At 36.5% G+C, this 22,771-nt stretch overlaps 1 protein-coding gene across 1 annotated transcript in view; it reads right to left on the bottom strand.

Annotated features, from left to right (window-relative positions):
- Positions 1-22,771, bottom strand: part of LOC106637206 (Talin_middle and talin-RS domain-containing protein rhea) — a 912,483-nt gene that overhangs the window by 643,668 nt on the left and 246,044 nt on the right. Inside the window, exon 5 of the mRNA XM_089595075.1 lies at positions 22,139-22,236. Coding sequence (XP_089451201.1) covers positions 22,139-22,236 — 98 coding nt within the window. The remainder of the gene's footprint in view (positions 1-22,138; positions 22,237-22,771) is intronic.

Here is a 22,771-nt window from a genome sequence, read left to right as displayed (position 1 = left end):
CACAAAACGGTCACAGAGACTGTTCAAAGTTTATCACCGGAAAAGATAAATCTCAAAGGTACGTCTTGCGACACAGAAACAAACATGGGACTTGTGAACAGAGGGGCCGGTCCTCTTTCGGGCGAACGAGTCATTAAGCAAAGCGTGAGAAGAACCAAGGAAATATGCGAAGCTCGAGCAGACAGAATGAATACGCAGGAGACACAATGGGGCATGCCAGAGAGACAAGGGTGGCCGAATTTTACTGCAACTAGCTTCGAATATAAAGAGCCTGGGAATCCCGGGATAAGAGACTTGCACAATCAACAGCTATTGGACAATATAAAAAAGATGAGCGATGAACTGGTAAGGAGGAAGGAAGTCGCGTTTACAACAGCGATACAACAACCGAATAGTAAATATACAAACCGAGTCGATGATGAGGCAAATAGGGATAGAATATGGGGTGACACAGATCACACTAGACCCCAATTCACGGACTACACACAAGCGACAAACAGCTATAATCACCCACGCAGACCACAGAATGCGCAGCATAACATTCTGCCCTCACTCAGTCATATGGCAAGCAACATCCAGTTTTTTGATGGAGATCCAATCAATCTGCCACTATTCGAAAGAATGGTAAGGATGAACACGCAAATGGTGGGTCCAGAGAACGAACTATTTTTCCTCGGCACGCTTCCAAGCAGACTGAAAGGAAAAGCGGCCGAACATTTTGCGCCCAGACTAGCTCAATTTGGGAGTGTGCAGGAATTTCTTCGGGAACTGCCGAGGAGATATGGTAGCATCAACAACGCAGACACGCTGATGGCACAGCTGAAAATAATCAGGCAGCAAAGCCGAGAATCAATAGAGGACTACAGCGGAAGAGTACAAGGACTGTACAATAGGCTAACGATGCTGCATGACTCGAATCCAAACCTACTGCCTCTCCAAAAACAAGTGCTAAAGGAAAGCATGGAAGCAGAGGCAGTAAAACAATTTACTTATGGTCTATATCCAACTTACGGAAGTAAGATCACATGCTTGAACCCGAGAACCTTCTGCGAAGCAATCATAGAGGCGCTGAACATAGAGAGTGACCTTAGTCTGCGGCATGCAATACCGGTGAGTGCACTGCCTACATATAATACGACGACTGAGACGGGACCACGAGTAAATCTAGCAAGCAAGGAAGAAAAAAGAACGGAGATTACTAATGGGGCACAAGGAGCAGCAGCAAGTGAAAAACGCTGTATATACTGTGACGGCCGAACCAGAGACTTAGTCGAGGAATGCCGAAGATTGATGGCTTTGATAAATGACAGGAAAACGTCAAGGGATAACGGGAGGGAACCAAAAGGAAACTGCAACTATTGTCAGAGACCGGGACACTACGCGAGAGACTGCTGCTCACGTAAGCAAAACACAGAGGAGAAGGAGAGACAGCATAACGAAGGATATAACCAACCTGTAAAAAATACCAATATAAACAGAAACGCTGATAATTTTGGGGGCAGAAAAGATAAGTACAATAAATACAATAATTACAACAATTATAAGAGGGGCTATAACAATGGTCCATCGGAGCCGTACAACAGAAATAATAACTCCTACAAAAAAAACAACAATTACAACACTGGAAATAACGGAAACAGCGATTATAACAATAGGAATACCAATTATTATGATACGAATGCTTACAATAACAGGTACAATAACTACAATGCCACGGGCAGTGATTATTACTCCAATTGTGGTTACGGTGACCCTTATAATAATAACAACGGGGACACATCCAACTATTATGGAAATGACTATAGAAATCAAGACAGTAGGGACGGCTATAATAAGAACTTTATAAGACCTGGGCTACCACAAGATAGAGGCCCACCGCAGCAAAGAAACATCGAATACGGCCCTGATAATAGGAAAGATGGATCGGCTGTTTTGAACTCGCAAGATGTTCGGCGTGGTCCCCAAACGCCGAGCATGAACTAGAGAGAGAGAGAGAGAGACGGAAAAAAGCGTGTCCAGTGAAGAAGAATGTGTGAGAGAGAAGCCGCAAAAGGTGGAGCAAGAAGTAGTGGAGGCGGACAACAGTTCGAATATTAACGCAGTGCAGGAAAAAATATAAAGTAATAAGGCAGAATTCGAAAATACTCCAAGACAACGGGGGGGGGGGGGGGGCAAACGTACAAGAAGAGGGAGGAGAGCCCGCAAAAAGAGTAATTGGACAAGGGCGTCGGACACATATATAGAGAATGACGAACCCAAGCTTTTGGAGTGTGACAAAGGAATAAAGCAGCTTCCCAGAAAAACTAAAAAACTTACGAGAACAGGGCATATGCCACCATCGGTTTAGTAACAAGGACCACAGCTAAAAAACGAAAAGGCAACTTTGGATGTGGACACCGGCATTGAGATTTCTATTATAAAGGTTAATTTTTTAAGCACTGACATGTTAATAGACAGTAGGTATCGCATAGCTATTATTGGCGTGACTCACGGAGCACGCAAGACATTGGGCACAGTACAGGCTCAGTTACAAGGGCTGAAGTGCACATTACACGTTGTTCCCCATGACTTCCCTATTGACGCAGAAGGAATCATAGGGTGGGATACCTTTAAGCGATATCAGGGCCAGATAAAAGCCACCAAGAATATGATTAAATTAGAAGATGTAGAGATATTACTGTTAAGGCGAGAGGGTTATAATTTCCTGCAAAATCGAAACAAATTATTTATGCGCGAGTAAAAAATGCTAGAAATAAAGCAAAAAATGGCTGGATACCCCTTCCCAATATTATTTGGGAACTTTATAGCGAGAAATATCAATGGGAAGATAGTTGCAGAATGTATTATTAATATGAGTGATGCGACAAGATATGTGCCCGTTATGGAGGTAGAGCTGCTAAGTTACGAAGAAATTTATCAGAAGCACTCAGACGTTGACAGAGACAATGTCAAAAGCTTGGGGTAAGCGATTATAAGGTTATTTAACGAAGAAATGGGAAGTGATAAAGAAAAAACAGAAAATTTTACAAAAGACGGAGAAGAGTTAGAGAAACTGAAACGGGTGGAGAGAATAATGCAACTCGTAGATACAGCCGGTTGCAACGATGAAGAAATAGAGCATGTGAGAAGAATAATCGAGTCAAACCCCTACGTATTTGGCCTTGACGGAGAGCCTCTGAAAGCAACGCATCTTGTCGAACATTGAATAAAGACGACAACAGATAAACCAATAGTTGCAAAGAGGTACAAATATCCACCGTCAATCGGAGATCAAATAAAGACAGAACTAGAGAAAATGCTGGAGCGGGTGGTAGTGAAACCATATACCTCTTCATACAGCTCAAACACTTAGATAGTAGCAAAACAACTGAGGCCAAACAACGAAAAAAGAGTAAGGGTCATCACAGGTTTTTGTCTGCTTGACGAAATCACGGTAGGATCGTGCTACCCATTACCATTTCAAAGTGATATCTTGGATAACTGGCATCTGCACGCTACATTACAGTAGTCGATCTCAATTCAGGATTTTTTTTAACTGAAGTACACGAAGATGACGCGCACAAAACGGCATTTTCGGGACTGGATGGGCATTACCAATACAAAAGAACGCCCATGGGGTGTAAAGACTTTCCGAACATCTTTTTAAGAGCAATTGCGCTAGCACTCATAGGCTTGCAACGTCACGAGGTCGAAGTGTATCTTGATGACATAATGGTTTTTGCAACCAATCTTGAAGAACGTGGGGAGCGATGTACTAAATTATTAAAACGATTAGCAGACACAAACTTGACAATCGAACCCAAGAAGTGCCAATTTTTGAAGAGGGAAGCAAAGGTGTTGGGCCATATCGTAGGTAATGGACAAATAAAGACCGATCCTAAGTAGATCAAAGCAACCAAAAAATACCCACGTCCGACAAACGCAAAAGAGGTAAGACAATTTTTGGGATTTTCCGGATATTATAGGCGATTCATAAAAGGCTATGCGAAGATCGCCCGACCCCTATCCATGCTATTAAAGAATGGCACAAAATTTACGTGGAGTGACAACGAAAAAAACGCATTCAAAACTCTTATCGAATTACTGTGTAGCGGACCAGTGCTCGTTGTCCCAGACTTAGAAAAACCCTTTTTCGTCACGACAGACGCATCAGATTACGCGATTGGAGCGATCCTTAGTCAAGGAGAGATCAGAAAAGATAGACCGTGTGAGTACGTGTCTTGCTGCCTTAAAGGGAGTAAACTTCGCTACCCGACATACAACAAAGAGTTATTGGCGATCGTATTTGCAAAGGAGCAATTTAGACCATATTTATACGGGCGCAAATTTACGGTTATTACAGACCACGAGTCGCTGAAGCACTTTCACTCATCTAAAAACCCAGACATTCGTTTTAACAGGCTTAAAGCGGAACTGAGAGGATATGATTTTGAAGTTATATACCGCCCAGGCGTAAACAACGGACCACCAGACGCATTATCGCAAAACCCAATACTACAAGAGGGGGAAGTGAATTCCGGACGGCCACACCAAGAGCTATACCAGCTAGCAGACGAACAAGAGAATGAAGAACCAGCCGATAGTGACGGACCACAGGCGCACATATTTAAAGTACGGGCAACTCATAAGAAAATAATTCAAGGCAACCCGAAAAAAATAAAGATCCATGGCACCGACTCAGAAAAGTTGAACAATGTAACACGGAAAAGAACACGATATCGTGGCGAGGATATCAAAAAAGGTTTAGATATGAGTACAGAAGGTCAAGAAAACGGCGATGCAGACTTTGAATCAGAGGAGCCTAACGAAAACAATTCGCTGCTGCAGTAAGCACTAAGAAATCAAAACGAGGGAAAAGTACGAGAGGTTGCAGAAAAAGGAGAATTAATTTTGGAGGGGACAGCAGACAGAAAATTGGGCTACATCAAGAATAACTGCTACAAGTACGCCAGCAATACTAGCACAAAGAGAAAAATTACGAAAGGCACGCAAACGACAATTTGACACTTTACATAGACAGAAACCACGCTTTTTAACTACACAACTGACAACGAATCCGTCGAAAGAAGTAATAATAGCTAATTGTGACACACCATTACATGATGTTACTAGCAAAAATCAGGAAGCAATTACAGAGGAACAGGAAACTTCTACAGAAGGAAAGGAAGAAAGCATAAAACAAGTGAAGGAACTTGCAACAAATGAACAAGAAGAGCCAAACATACACGATTTATTAGAGAGAAGGTCCAACGAACTACAGGCTCTAGTAATGATAGATATTAAAAAGCGAGACGTAAAAGGCAGACCAGAAATAAGGATATATATGTGGAAACCCAGTGAGATAATAACAACAGAGAAATCATCGTTACACACGTCAGCAGACGAAAACAAAAACACCCATGACGGGGCGCACACGGTCCAGTCAGAGGAAAGTGAGAACGTGGTACGAGACAAACGCAATGGCCACTCAGAAGTCGCACCCTCAGATAAATGGTTAAATTATTTAAAGGACAAAACACGAAGAGAAACTTGTGAATGCATACAACCTGGTAGTACCCTGACGAAAATATCGGAAATACCACCCGACTCATCTAGAAACTGTTTATTCCACAGCCACATTTGTTTGTACGAACTCGATATCTCAACTACTGAGATACGAACGATTCTGCACGATTCTAATTTATTACAAAAAAGCAGAGAGCCATAAGAAACAACAGAAATTTTGGAGTCACAAACAATGTATCGGAACAGTGATTGAACTTATCTGTTCTCTCAAGAATTTAAGAAAAATATTTGTGTACATTTTGCACTAATCAATGGAAATTATACTTACACTCATTACATTGCTATGACAGACGATGAATTTGTCCATTTACATCTAGAAGGCGTAGGTGAAAATGCACATTATACGCCTCTTATACAAGTTTCTAGCGCGATAAATACAGAACATGAGTCAGGGACAGAGCCACAAAAAGACCGTAGCAGTAGTGAAGGAAGTGAGGAGCGTAAGCATGGGTCCGAACTAGACAAGCAAGTGGACAGAGGCAAGCGAGGGAACGAGGACAAAAGTAATTCAGAAAAGGAGCAAGACACTTCTGAAAGCAGATACAAGTAAGCATACGGAAAAACGGGGAGATCAAACAAGCAGCGACGATGACAGCAATGAAAGTACAGTAGAGGAAGAAGAAGAGCAAGCCAACGAGTTGAATGACATGCTATGCAAAACAGAGAGCGAGGATGAAGCCAACACAGTCATACACTCACCATCAATGGAAAAATACAGAGTGTGCAGAACACGCCTACCAACGGCAACACCACCATGGGCACCAAAAGAGGGGGAAGATCTACCCCTATTACAAAAACTCAACAGGATCGAGGGCCACCCATTTAAGTACTTAGACAATCTAGCGTTTATGATTATTACAGAGGCAGTACCCAGTACAGAGGTCATAGATGCGCTGCACAAGAGGGAATACATTAATCCAACACGCATGAATAACGAAGGAAAAAGCGTCGGAGAAACTGAAATAATAAATACAAGGAGAATAAAAATTATGTATATGTATGTGAAGCAACGTTTTGAAGAAACGGCCCTTAAGTCAAACATTAAAAAATGTATTAATGCTCTTAAAGAGATGAGATTAGATTAGATTAATTCTTTATTCAAACCTTGTGGTATGACCACGTATGGTTCTCAAATAATTTACAGATATTTAATAGAATAACAGGATACAAAACAATCAATCAACATAATTAATGATAATGGATTAAGAATACAGTGAAGTTGACAAAAGTAATAGTTCGCAATATACATATAATTAGAATTGACAAAATAATTAATAAAATTGGTAAAAGTAATAATCGCGTAATTTGGCAATAAATAAATATAACGTAATTGATTAGACTTATTTTAACACTACTGTAAGACTGTATGAATTTGTTTTTATTAAAAATAATTTTAAAATGTTTTTAGAGTCGTGAGATAATGCCTTGTTAAATGATAAATGACTGTGAATAACAAGGTGTGCATATGCCAGGCAATTTTGATAATTAAAAATTCAGGTGTGTTATGAAAAAATGAATCTGACTGAGTAAGCAATTTGACCTGGTAATAATTTTGTAAATAGATTCCGACGCCGCCACCTTTTTTGCCAAGACGATCGTTTTGAAGAAGTCGATATCCAGCTATTTGAATGACTGAATCATCATCAAGATCCAAAAGAAATGTTTCTGTGATTGCTAATACATCAAAATCAGAATCGATACACTTGAGTTCAATCTCATTAAAGTGCGTTTTTAAGTGGTTCGCATTAATATGTCCTATTTTTAAAAAATTGGGGATAGTAATTTGAGTACTATTATTTAATTGGCGTCAATTTTGAGAATTATTCATACCATTAACGAGGGCCTTTAATTCATTTTCAGATCGCATTGGGATCAATGCTGAATCTTTTGTGTTACGCATACAAACCGTTTAATTTTTCATCACAGGAAAATAGTAATTAATAGACTTGTGAACCTTAATAGCGTTACGCCATAGATTATAAACAGGCTGAGGGAGTAATAGTCGTATATATATCGCTGTATCACCACCATTGCCAAATAGAGTAGATGATTTAGATTTTGAAAGTTTATTAAAATTTTCTAATATTTGATCTTGAATGGCCAGTGAGATCATGTAAACGTAAACGGCGCGAGATAATGGTCTTTGATTGCTCTGATTAGATAGTACTTTTGGTGCCCAATCACGTATACATGTAACAAAACTAATATATTCTTGACAGCCTATTGCTTGAAAAATGCTTTTGATGATATCCTGATTACTAAGGTTGATTGATGAAGGGATATTAGTGATAAATAATTTAGCAGTTTCCTTGTATAAAGAGGCATCAGAGATCGCATTATATTTTGCATTGACAGTAATTAATTCGTCATAAATCTTGGCTACTTGTGAGTTTAAGGTAGTTTCGTGATTATCGATACGTGTATTGACCAACAACAATGACTGACAGAATTCTGTCATATTATCACGAAACTTCCTCATATCATTGTATAATTGTTTCATGTCATATCGAAGTTTTATCATATCATCACGATTTTCTTTTCGGAAATCCTTGAAATTTTTGACAAGACTTTGAAGAAGCATCATACCCGAATTATTTTCTTGATCATAGTTATCGCTCATACTGCTCAATAAATGCACGAAATGCGGACGAGAGAGAAAGAGTCTAGGGGCCTTAGCTGCTGAGGGAAAGGAATAACTATTGTTAAGTAAATCGGTTGGGATTGAATGCTTTAAGCTTTTCTTGTGAGGAAGATTTGTGTGGTGGATTGTTAGATTACAATTTTGTGAATGATGCTGTGAGATAAAATTGGGGGGACTGGGACGTAGAGGTATTAAAGAGCAGCAGTGAAAGATATCAGATGCAGAATTTGAAAACCAGCTGGGGTCAATACACTTTCTATGATAAGGCTTACAGCAAATAGAACAAATGAGGCGTTCGTTTTGCCCAATTATAAAAGTAGCACGACGACAGACTAGACACGATTTGCGTGGATATTTACGCATAATATTACACACCACTTAAAATTGGACATAAGAAAAATTTTTAGTAGAACATGAAAGTTATAAACACTTATTGATATCTTAAGAAATAACGGTCGAGACGTATGTAAAAGTAAACAACATATAGTAAGCTATGAAAGAGTGTGTATACAAATTAAATGGTAGGGACAAAACATAATATAAAACGTTGGCCTTGAGCAAAGCGAAAATGAACAAAGACAGGTGATAATCAGTATAACAAAAATTAAGAAAGAATACTAAGAAAAATACTGATAAGGTAGTGAAAAATGGAGGATATGTTGATAAGATGATACTCAATATGGAGAAATGAATACAGCAAAGTAATTTAAAACAATGAGTAAACAAAATGCTTAAATAATATTACACTAAAATATTAACTAAGTCCAAGGTAATTATAATAGTTCAGTTTGTGCACAGTCACTGGTTTTCACTCAAAGAATCACTCACTAATGTCGGTATGAGATGCAGGCGAATAGTAGTGGTCAAGCAAAGTGGTGCAGATCAAATAATTCCAGCGCTGCCAGGATCATAACATCAAAGTGGGCAGCCTGAAGTAGTGCAGCAATCCAAAGTTTGAAAAGCCAACTTGGATGGATTGCAATGATTTAAATAACAGGCATCCACAGACTCCCTGACTCAAAAAAGAGAACGCCCGTGTTTTATGCTTTCAAAAGCTAGAGCCAACAGGAGCCCGAGTGCCTGCAAAAATTGAGAAAACCTCATAGAGGTTTGACGAAGAAAGAAGCAAACTCGGTATAGCGGAGAATTGAGTAATAGCAGTTAATAAACACGTCTACTCTGGCTCACCTTACAATAGCATAGTAGTAGTAGCAAATGAAATAAAAACGATTGAAATTGTTAGGGATCTAGCGATTCTCAATCTAACCCAGTAGGGATACTTTGTTGATACCTTTGAGGAAATATTCAAAGATGTTAGACTAGCAGCAGTACTCTACACGAACACTCTGGTAATCCCACCAGCAGATCAAAGATTTAAAATCATTAGAGAATACCACGAAGCGGCAATAGGCGGACATAAGGGAATGAACAAAACATATACCAGAATCGCCAAAGACTACTATTGGAGAAACATGCGCTCGGATGTTAGACAAGTCATCCTGGGATGTACATTATGCCATGATTTCTACGGGCCTATCAGAAAACCCTCAGCAAATCAGTATACACATATTTTATCTATACAAGACTGGCTTACAAGATTTATAGTTCTTGCACCTGTGAAGAGAGCAACTACCAAAGAAACGGTAAGAGCAATAACAGATAAGTTTATAGCGTACTTTGGGCCACCGGAACATTTATTATCGGACCAAGGCATACACTTTATGAAAAAAAGGATGGATGAACTTGCAAAGCTATTTAAGATAGACAAAATGGGCAGCATAGCGTTCCACCCACAAACAAATGGCGCCATCAAAAGAATGCACCATACTATTACGGAATACATCAAGGCATATGTAGAACAAAATGATCACTGGGACGAACATTTCCCGATGTGCATGCACTCATACAACACAACGGACCATCAAAGTATGGGATACTCACCGCACGAATTAGTTTTCGGACATAGAGCTAGAACACCATCTAGTATCAGACTGCCACCTAAGGGCCAAACTTCAGATGAATATTTCAAAGAGTTAGTTGAGATCCTGACAGAGATAAAAACCATCGCAGCAATAAATCAAGTTCAGGCTAAATACCGACCAAAGTATTACTATGACCGCCAACTGAATACAAGATATTTCCTAGAGGGAAATGTTTTATGTGCTGAAAGAGCCATCAGAGGGCAAATATGATTCGCAATACGAGGGCCCGTATGAAATAACAGGGATTGATTACATTAACAAAAATGTAAAACTACACAGAGAGGTGACGAAATAAGAGTATCCCCCGTAGATAAAATCAAAAAAGCATGCGTAATGAAAGCCCCACCAGAGAATGCAAACAGGGTGAGGTACACAGAAGAACCTCCTTAAACATCTGATTGTGCGTAAAAATTTTTCGTGGCCCTCGGACACAGGGCCAAAATATGACAAGAAGAGAGGGATTAATTAGGTTTACGATAATACTTTTCTTTCGTGGCCTCCAGACGCAGCGCGAAAATATGACAAGAAAAGAGGGATTAACTAGGTTTACGATAAAACTTTTTTCGCGGCCCCAGGATGCACCGTGAACTAGATATTTATATGCGTTAGACTTAGATTTGAAAAAAAAAAAAAAAAAAAAAAAAAAAAAAAAAAAAAAAAAACGTAGTTAATAATTATAATAACAACAACACAGGGCATCAGTATGTCAAACCACGCGAGCAAAACAAAAGTAGGGGGTATGGCTCTACCTCAATCGGTGCTTAGGGTAATAAACAAAAAAAAAAAAAAAAATCTTCTTAACTGCATAGGCGAAAATGTAAATTAAGTAGAATATTAAACTAAATAGTGAGTATATATTGATTTAGGAAAAAATAATTAAAAATAATATTAAGTATGTATAGACATAGAAAAACAAACATGTACAAACGAAAGAAAGAGGCTGAAAATAGACTAAGGTGCGTGCCTTAGCGAAGTCAACATAAAGCGAAAGAAAGAGAAAATTGTACAGCAGAACGCTGCAGAAAAAAAAGGAAAAAGGGAAGGAGGGGCAATACAATAAAGATATGAGACCTTGGATTTCGGCTAATTTTTTAATCTTTTTTTTGTTTTTTTTATTAGTAGTATCTTTTTTTATTATTATTTGTAGATGGGCTACAACAGGGCATATATACGGGGTTGTATTTTTCTGTACTATTCACTCTCTCAAGTGCTCTCCCGCCCCCGCCCCCGTCCTCATCCACGGGATCGGCGCACGGTGGCACCCCCCTGCATCTCTCTCACAAGCGGGACGTGGTCCGAATCGGGCAACGTCAGCTGGGGATCGAGGATGCCTTGGCAGCTCAAACAGGGAAGGGGCGCCACCGCCTCTCTGGCAATATCAAAGCGCCCGCCTGCAAAAGCCTGGACCTAAAAAAAAAAAAGAGAAAACAGAAAAATAAGTAAGAGACACCAACACAAAATAAAAAGAGAAAGAGTACTTACACTAGTAGTCGGGCGGCTTTTCAACGGGAATCCGTCAGGATCTTCTACCGCCACTTCAACCACCATGGCGAGGAAGGTACCATCCCAGGGACAGCCCAAGGTGACAGCGTAAGAGACTCCCGATTTCCGGACACTGCAACGTGTCCGGATCACTTGGCCCGAGGAGGTCACCAGCGATCCCCGAGGAGTGTCCTGGAAAATGGAGATGAACAACTGTCCAGATGGACAGTAGAGCTCACAAGGCGTTACGCCACCACGATATTTGTACCTCTGCATCGGCAGAGGCATGGCGTCCGACGGCCACCCAGGCTGACGCAAAGGTCGTGGCTGGTCATCAAAAAAAAAGAAAAAAAACGGCGTATCGAGTGAATCAAATGAAAACCAAAAACAGCAGAAGCCAAATATGTTGCAAGTGAAGAAACCACGAGCATGTCAGAGATCCCAAAGCGACAAAATCAGAGTGAACAGTGATGAAGAAAGGGAAAAATCAGAACATTCAATCCAACAATTATTATCTTTTACTCCCATGGGGGAAAAAGGGAAAGTTGGTGCGGAAAATAGTAGAGCAAACAAGCTTAATAGGAGAAGAGAGTTAGACGACTATAATTATAAGAGAGAAAAGTTTCATACAGCATATGCACCCTTCTGCTATGACACATATGTTTCCTTCGAGCACGCATTATACTACCATTGTAACCTTTATATAAGGAAACGACAACTAGACTAGCATTTCCAGCGTCCACTGCAAGCTGTAGCCATGCGTTAGAGAGGAAAGTGGTATTTACTACATCTTCTCCAACAAACTGGGAGATAAGGGAAAGGAATTTTTCTTCGCTCCCATTTTTCCCTTACTCTCCGCGGAAATTTTACAAAACTATTGAATGCGTCCTCAACCATATAATAAGGCGATAAATAATTTATCACATAATATGTAATCTTTAAGCTGCGCACAAGCACCGCAACATGTAAAGATAGAGCCGTACTCCCGACTTGACTTGCAGTATATAACGGCTTCGCGTAATAAAATTATTGCTTTGGCTATTAGTTGCCTGCCAATATAGTAGACTTCAGAACGGCAATTTTGAGCCAAACACGGGCCATGGTCGAAATCAAATTCTTTCTTTTCTTCTCGCTCTCTCTCCCCAAATGGAAAAAAAATTTACAAAGAGAGGTATTCATTTTTTTTTGTTGTTCGAAAGCCAAAGCCACACAAGGGAAAAAGCAAAGAGGGGAAAGATAAAAAAAAGGGCAAGGGACACGCGGTAATACTTGTTAATAAATAGCTATCAAGGGTGTATAAATAGTGTTAGGACAAGAATTTACCACAGAGACTGAAGCGCGAGCCCGTAGGCAGAAACCAGGGTGTGCGAGGCATAGCTAACAGATTTATGTATTGCAGGGCACAATTGGAGGTACCGGAACAGCTACAGTGGTCAATAACAGAAATACAAAATAACTTAGGATTAATCGCGGAAAAGAGTTCCCCACTGGCTACAACTAGCATGAACTCGAAAATCGTACAAAAAATAGATTTATCATTCCACCTTTCGCTGGGACCAAAACTGAGTTTGATATGCAGACAATTGTGAAAAAAAAAGAGAACAACTAGCTCCTAAAGCTGCTCAGGAGGCCAGACTACAAACAATAAGAGATGAAATAACGCAAGCAATGGAGTCCTACAAGCGATTGACAAACCTGCTACATGGAATAAATAACCGCCGTAAGAGAGCAATGATGCCCTGGGGGGGAACTATTCTAAAATTTTTATTCGGTACGTTGGACAGTGACAATCATGAAGCATTGGCAGACGCGCTCGACTTAAACAAAAACAATACACATAACATAGCAAAACTCCTGACTTCACAAACAGAATTAATGTCTAACAAAGTATGCGATGGAGAGGACAGAGTGGAAAAAATAGAAGCAGATATAAGGAAAATTAAAAACATAAATAACTTACAAAAGATAGATAGCTCGACAATTGCAGCAATAAATATACTAGATGGAAGCGTTGAACAGTACATGGCTGACTGCGACTCCATAATAATTTTCAGCAAGAGGACTAGTACATCCGAGACTCATATCACCCATGATTTTTGATAACTCCAAAATACAAGCAAAACTATCCAGACTGGAGTTAATCCATCTGGGAGCGGGATCTCAGATAAGCCAGCTCGAAATAATAGACATATCTAGAGTAACAATTTGGATGCAGAACAATAAGCTGGTTTACCACATAAGCATGCCATTGTTGGATAAAGACTACGCCGACTTATACAGAATTTAACCCCTTCCAATAAAGCAGAAAGACCTAAACAATTCAAACACTTATGCCTATACATGGCCAGAGCACGAATACATGGCCATAAATAAAAAAATTAACACCTATATGGCAATAATGGCCCTCGAAGTCTCCAACTGTAAGAGATTGCGCGAGTTATTCATTTGCGACCACATGGAACCGATAAGAGAGATAAGACAATATCATTCGTGCGAAGCACGATTAACAGCACAGCACAGCATAAGTGGGTGAAAAGAATGCTTAGTTAAAATAGTTGAACTACAAGATACGTACTGGGCCCGATTCCATACACCAAACCTTTGGGGTTTTACAGCGGTACAAGAGGAGCTACTATTTATAGAGTGCTACGGCTCAAATCATAGAACAATCTTACTTAAAGGCACGGGTATTCTACGACTCTATGCAGGCTGTGCCGCCCACAACACGAATGTGTGCATAGCAGCTCCATGAAGTATTGAGAAAAAGCTAAATATCACCTACTTTGGAATGGCAAACATGAATATCAACGGAATATTAGAAAATTTAGACGGAACATTAAAAGATAAGGGGGTTTCAGATGGTATTAACATACTACTAGCATAAGGGGAACTTAAACTGGTTAATAAACAAGGGCACTCCAGGACCAACCCGCTAGCCAAGGGGACATCCTTAGGGGAAATTATTAAAAAGGCCCACGGGCTTGCAGAAAGTCAACAGACACGAAAAGAAATTAAAAATTTTAGATGGCTTGTATATCTAACAGCAGGACTGATAATCATGGGAATAGGAATAGGAGTTCTTTTTCTTATGTATAAGTGCCTTCTCCATTGGGGGTCCCTACTACTAATATGTTATAGAATGTTCACAGAAAAACAAAAAGTTCAAGAAGAAGCACGAGAATTGGCAGTAATTCAAACCACACGGACAGAACTCGGATCAGAAAGGCAACTGCAATCCTCTAGATGGATACTAGAATTGCCAGAGACCGTGATACAAAATTAAAATTCGTGAGCCTTGAGGATGAGCGCCAGGAGTCGCTCGACTGTATCGAGGGGCGCAGTCCGAAGGACAAAACTAAAAAAGAATTTTCTTTTTTTTTTAAAATATGTAGTATCAAAAAAGTCATTTTAAGTCTGAGTAAAAAAAAAAAAAAAAATGGTAGTCGCAGCTGTAATAATGATAATAATAATTATAAGAATGATAGTAATAATAAGCGAACAGGAATGAGCGTCGCAAATCGCTCGACTATATCGGAGGGCGCAGTCCGTAGGACGCCACTGAGAAAGAATTTTTTTTTCAAAATATGTGACATCGAGAAATTTATTTTAAGTTTATAGAACAAAAAAAAAACACATATGTGATGATTGTAGCTATTATAATAATAATATGGATGATAATAACAATTGTAATAGTAATAAGGAAAAGAGTATGAGCGCCGGGAGTCGCTCGACTGTATCGGGGGGCGCAGTCCGTAGGATGAGATCCAAAAAGATTTTTTTTTGTTTAGTTGAATACTATAATAAGAAGTTTGTACGGAATTTTTTTTTTATAAGTTAACACATGCGGAAGTTAAAATGGAAGCTACATTGTAAAACAAGATTTAATGTAAAGTAGTATTTAGCAAATGCCCAAAAAGAACAGCGGTTCTTCACAGTTAAATGAAAGGATAAGTGTGAAAGATTAAGTTACATAAACAACACAGACAACAGAAAACAACACACACACACACTAACACAAACAAATAAAGTGGAAAACAAGTATACAGACTCAACACTACATAAATTGAAAAGTCAGCGTCGTCGAGGACAACGACGTCGCGGCTTCGGACGTGTAACGTACGATAGTAAAGGTGAGACTCTACGCTTCCTCTTCTCAAACCTCATAACGAGGGGTCCTAGGGCCAAGGGAAGGGAAGTGCGAACAAGGAGAGTCTATTCGGGGAGTACACGACAAGCCTTCGAAGGGAACACACACGCTACCTTGCCTATGAGTACGGTATCTTAAATAAAGATCCTTGAAGTAATAAGTGTTGATAATTCTCGCGAAGCCCCTCTTTACCAATATCTTTCCTACGTAAAAAATGGATATAATTAGCAAAATTTAATTTGAATACTAACTAGCACGAAATCACACAACACACAGCTTTTGAATTAGTTCTTAAGAAAATAGCACGGCTACCAAGTATCAAACCCCTTGAAGCAGATGATTTATTTTCCACATACGCACGATACATGACAAATATAGTCCCTTAACTAAATACCCTGCATGAGGTCGCTCAAAAAAAAATAATAAACAGCTTAAAACAGGGCAATAAAGGTATACAATAAGAAATCCAATGCTTAATTAATTAAAATAGGAGATAATGTCTGGTTCCTGCAGGGCCCCAAAAGTCATAAATTAACCGATTAGTATTTAGGACATTGAAGAAAAGATTTTACTACAACATGAGTTAAGTATGATAATTACGGAAAACAAAATAAAAATTTCTAATTTTACAGATAAAAACAATTCTTTAGTTGATCTTTGCCGAAATCATTGACCAAGCCACAGCAACTATTGAATATGATTGAAGACAATCTTTTCATAATTTTACAAGATTATCTCTAATCAATATAGGAAGTGCGATTTTTTCAAACTAGTCATAAACTAAGATATAGTACATGTTTCGCTTATTTAATTGAATCACTACGCATTCGCACATGTTATTTATTGCAAAATCAAGCTTAAAATTTCAATACAATATTATGGCATGTGATTGCATGATTCAGTAATGAAAAATGGAGAAATTGAATACTTTAGAGAAATAACGTGAGATAAATGCAGTAGAATGCATTTACATAAAAGTATACAGCTATATGACAACATAATGTAAGGCATTATCATTAACAATACGAAGACCTTTTCATAAAATGAGCTGGCTCCGTAGGTTCTAATGGCACTTGTCAAAACGCTGAATCATATTCAGATGCATACGGCAAGTATGGAAGAGTATTTATACAGGGTTACACCACTTTTACTTTAGAAAGTTGCTACAATTCCACAGATTTAAGCAATAATAATACAAGACTTAACTCTGAAGCTTCATGTGCTTTCTCAGACGATCACTGCATTGACAGCATTTATGGATTTGCATTTTGGAATGTAATCCCAACTGACTTATGTGATCGCAATCGCTACACAAATCCATGGCAAGTATGCCCATGGGAGTACAGTTGCACATTCTACGCTCGATACAAAAAATTTCATTCTCACCTCCAGGAATATACACAAACCGTGTCTTCCAGACGTGCAAGTTATACGTTCTGCCCTAGGTGAAGAATAAACTATTAATTAATTTCTGAAGACCTTACATATTGGTAACCAGTGGCATATTATTTATAATGCAACGTTATATAGCCCTGCAAAGTGATGAAATAAAAATATAAGAACAGTCAAGTTTTTTTTTAAGTGCAGCTTAATTTTTGTATCGCATTCAATGTCTTTTATAGTATAGTACTCCTACATTCACGAAATTAAGCTTGGTAGTATTCAAATTTGACTTCTTAGTACTTGGCGCAAATAAATACGTTGAAATAATCAGGTATTATTCTAATCTATATGTTCAAGGTTTTAATATAATGCTGGATAATTGTTAATATTAGTTAGTAGTAAACAGAATAACACAAGTACAATACAAAAACTAAGCTAAACTAAAAAAGAAAATGAAGCTTGACTATTTTTTAATTCTGATTCGATTACTTCTTGTGACTATATCATAACGCATTAGGAATAATATATAACTTTTTGCTAGTATGTAAGGTGTTTAAAAATTCCTTAAAACACACTAATGCAACGCATCTAACTTGCCAAACCTTTTAGTTTTGTGAGGTGGTACACTTTATAGGGTTCTGACATTACGGACAAAAGTAGCGAGCATAATTATTCCTTTATATAAATTGTTTGCATAAAGTTCACTTGTACCGTTGAGGTAAAACAGGACCCCCTTCAAAAATAAAATGGAACAAAATTTAATCTTGTTGAAATTTGAGAATTCTCAGTAATACTACGTGCTGTCTGCTACGAGTAGAATGAGCCAAAAAAACTAAAGTCAATATTATATGCTGTTGGCAGTACTGTTAATTTTAAAAAATACGCCTATCTTGATCATACATAAGAAATATTTGACTCACAGCTAACTTAATGATAAGATTATTTTGTGAACATTTAACCTGAAAAATTTTATTTTAAGCATTTTTAGATGAGGATGTCTTATTTCTATTATTTTAATGACTTTTTGGCCCATATTCATTGGTTAAGCTGTATAATAGGATTCAAGAGACTAAATTAAACAAAAATACACAAAGCATACCAACAGTAATAATCATATTTTACTGTTTAAGAAAGTTTTGTTCTTGCGCAACTGGATAATGAATGTAATGATAACAGCTGCCAGAACGCTGACCTTTTTTTTCAATTTCATGATTTTTTGATTCAATAGATTTCTTATGTTTGAAGCTTCATTTACCGTCACAAGTTTCGCTTGTAATTATATCATGCATAATTATTGCATTGAAAACATGTAATAACCTTATTCAATTTTGTAGTATTAAATCATTGTGTAATTTTTTGCATTAAATCATATTACTTAATAAAAAAACCACTTCGAAGACTTCTTGTTTCTTTACTAAATCAGTTTTACGAAATGCTATTACGATTTTCAGCTTTATTGAAACTATCACTGAGTTTTCAATGATAGATGAATAATGGTAGAGGAAAATTTTGAAAAGTCCGCGTTTTAATTTAATATGATTCTACTGTATTCTTCGCTAAATTAAAAAGAAGGTTTAGTTTAAGTGACTTCTTTTTATCTTCAGCCACTTTCAGAAAAAAAAATCTTCCACATATCATGTAACAATCTGATCATACAACCATTAAGGTAACTGTGGGTATTACTGGCACTGCTCCAATAACTGGCATTCAATAGAAATATACACATACAAAATTATTTTATAATAATGAATATACAAAAAAACTTTTTTCGTAAAGTAGATAACTGCACAAATATTATTCAATCGCATATTAGTACGAAACATGAATTTGAATTATTTTATCGATGATAACATAGACAGCCGTGTGATTCTCTCTCAAAAAATTGAATTTTACTGCAAAAAGCGACTTGCTTTCAATGGTATTTTTATTAATAAACATGGCAAATCACACAAGAAACAATTTATTAAATTAAAAAAAGCCTAAATAAAATAAAAATTAATTTTAAATGTTTTTTCTTTTTTAAATATTGATGCCAGTATTTGGCACATTTTTCGTTACTGTTGAATTACTGGCAGTGATTCGGTAAGGTACAGCAATCTAACCTAACAAAGTCATCAACCACTAAAGCCTCTTGCTCCGTATTTGTCTTGGCCTTCTGAAGATCAGTTATATCAGGACCTCTGTGGCAAAAAATCAGTAAAGAAAAAAAAAATAAAGTTGTTAAATCTGAAACAGCAGCAGAAAAAAAATAAGATCAGAGAAAACAAAAATGTAACAAATGAAAAGAGAAAGCGACAAATTAATCAAGCAAGAAAAAATTTTTATAAAGCAACAAACTAGAATCGAAAAAGAAACGGCCAAACTTGTTGTACACCAAAAAAAAATCAATGAAATTAAACAAAAAAATAAATCCCAAGAAGAAATCTTAGAGAAGATAAAATTACAAAAAAATTTGTAAAACCAAATAAGCGAATTGCAAACAAAATTAAAACACATTGATAGCTCAATCTTATTATTTTTTTCAGTTATCATAGATTTTATTAGATTAGGTAGATTTTATTGTGATTTTACGTGATAAGGGTTAAAAATTATATTTGCTAGTATTACACGGCCAGTAATTCGAATTTAGACAGTATTGGGGGGCCAGTAATACGTGCATGGTGTTAGTAATAGGAGCATGTTGACTGTTCACAAAAATTTTTATTATTAATAATATAATCTTATTTATATCCATTTAAAAAATCATTTATTGTTTGTTATTAAATTAAGTTAATAATAAAAAAAAATGTATAAGATTGATAAATTTTTCTTTTTAATACCATACATTTAAGTAGCCTAAGTCAAAAAAGTGCCAGTAATACCCACAGTTGTCCTATCAAAATTTTACTATTTCAGCTATTTCATAAATTTATTAATTTTATAGTAAAAGTTAAGGAGAGATGATGTATCCTTTTAGTGACTTCATTAAATAGTTTATAAATAAATCCAACTAATGATTGGCTTAACCTAGAATTAAAACCGCTTACACTCTAGGCTTCTTCCCCAAAAGCACGTCCTAAATAAGTACTTCAAAATTTCACGTAGTAGGTAAAAAGTGCAATGATTAAAATACTAATAAATAGAGAGTATCATTTAAATAATAGTTTTAAATTTTGTGATCTTTGGATAACTTTGATTCAGAGTATATCTTGGTTTTAATCAATCTACTGTGTAAACTAATAAGACAGTGTTTTCTGAGAATGATAAAACTCTATAGTCTAAACTCTACTTTATCAGTTTTTTTTTTCATATAAATTATAGGTTTTCATGTCAAGGTGAGAAAACCAATATTCTTAAGCCTACTCATGCCATAAGCCACTCATCCAGTTTTGTTGCAATTAATGTGGTATTCTGTGACTGTAAGTTTAAGAAAATAAAAAGTATAGTTACAGTCGTAGAAGAACTCTTTATGTAAATAATTAAATACAGCGAAAAAATCGCGATTTTTCTATCATAGATTACTTGACTGCTATGAATTCTAGCGATGTCTTTAAGGACTTGAACTGTAGAGCATTCTCTGTCATTTTTTAAAACTTCTTATAATTTTCAAACCTCATCAAAAAAATGTATCAGACATAATAACAGGTGCTGCAGAAAAGTGTTTGCCAGGCAACGGAAACTCACCCTGAAAATGTATGGATATGTCTGTGTTCAGAAATGTTTACTTTAAGTCTTATTAAAAAACATTTACAATATCATTAAATAAACTTGTAAACAAAGCATCTTAAATACCGTTCTTTTTGCGTCCAAGTACGCTTGGCGATCACGCATTGGAGAACGCCTAAGCAGTGGGGGTAGAACAGTATACTACTAGCCAAAAATAGCGACAATAGTTGATTGTTAAGTTATTTTTATTAAAAAAAATGTATTTCACGTAACAAAAAAAAATTTTAAATTAAGAAATTGTGAAATTGTGAATAAAGGTAGGCCTTCTTGGATCCACTATTTTGAAATTTATTACGAATGATCGTAGAAAGTACAGTTACTCCTTTTTATAAGAATTTTTCCAAAATTTTTACAATGATCTTCAAGATTATCCGTAAAAATGGTCAATTGTTAAAGCGCTGTAGTGGCCAGACCATTACACATACCACTATGGAACAAAAATTTTTTGAAAGTTTATAATGGACCCTTTGAATAATAAACATAAGAAAAAAATTTTATACTTAGCAAAATTTGTTTTTTTTTTAAATTTTAATGTCTCAAGAAGGGTGAAAACAAGCCTTAAAAGATTAAAGTATATGTTAATTGTAATCTATAGGGAAAAACCTAAAAGGAGCCACATTGACTAGTTTTTTAATTTCTTATTCATAGTTGCAGGCTCTAACATATGCAAGTTTAACGTTTTTGTAGCAAAAAATCTAAATTTTGTGACTGTCCATGACAAAACCGTTGTGTGAATTTGGCTCTGAAGCTAAGGGTATACTTTTTTTATCATCTATTTTTTGTACTCCAGTTAACGTGGAATCTCCCATATTTAAGAAAAATGGAGATCTTACTACTTCAATTTATTAATCAAACTAATTTAAAATCATACTTATCATTAAAAAAAAAAACTGTTTGACTTTTAGATTTTTTATAAAAATTAAAAAAAAATGTTTTTTTTGCCAAAATTCTTCGGATGGATAATGTCATAAGCCTGTTTAAAGAGCGTGTTATTGGTATACACAATGCCAATACATAAAATAAGGCCATTTTTGTTTTAAAAGTTTGTAAGATAGAACTTGCTCTAATGAAACTTTTAACTTATAATTGTAGATCAAACAACGGTCAGAGAAAACGCTACACCAAACGTTAAAAAATATACTTTTCTCTCAGTTTCCACATAGCCTCCCGTAAAGAGCGTATATTAATACATTTTTTTTCTATTTAACATGTACATTAAAAAAGTAAGCTTACCATCAACTCCACTCCTGATAATAGCTGGTATCGCTACCGAGACTGATTCCACTGTTCCTTTACCCATAGGACTTGTTTCATGCTGCATTATAGTTGCTCTGAAAAATTTAAATCAATAGAATTGTCTCAATAGTTATGATATTGAGTTTTAGGGCTGAAGCAATATTTCTGCTCGATTTTTCTACGATGTGTATAAGTTTAGATATATGACAAATATTTGAAAGTACAGAACAAAAACATTTAAAAGTAAGACAGAAAAGCCTAAAATATCAATTTATAACGATACTTTTTATAAAACCACATTGTTTTTTTGCAAGAGCAAACCATTTATTGTTTAAGTATCGCCGTTGAGCATCAGCAGAAGCATTAAATAAGCAATTTGTTCAGGTCAATCTAAAGTTATTTTAAATTTTACCATAGTATGATAGTAATGCACAGTATTTTTTAAATTGTTTAGTTACGATACTATCTCCATTTTCCTATATGGTTAACTATATGTTCGTTATTTTCCACTGAACTGCTGTGTAGATTTATGAGAAATCAGAGCTGTTACAATACTTATGTATATTTTTTCTTAAAACTGAGCATCGTTAGTAACTTTTAATTGTTAACTATATATAAATATCTTATGAA

This window comes from Copidosoma floridanum, unplaced genomic scaffold, assembly GCF_036245765.1.
Source record: "Copidosoma floridanum isolate Cflo_tuat_1 unplaced genomic scaffold, Cflo_Japanese_pri ptg000024l, whole genome shotgun sequence".
NCBI lineage: Eukaryota > Metazoa > Arthropoda > Insecta > Hymenoptera > Encyrtidae > Copidosoma > Copidosoma floridanum.
This window is presented reverse-complemented; position numbering and strand designations above follow the sequence as displayed.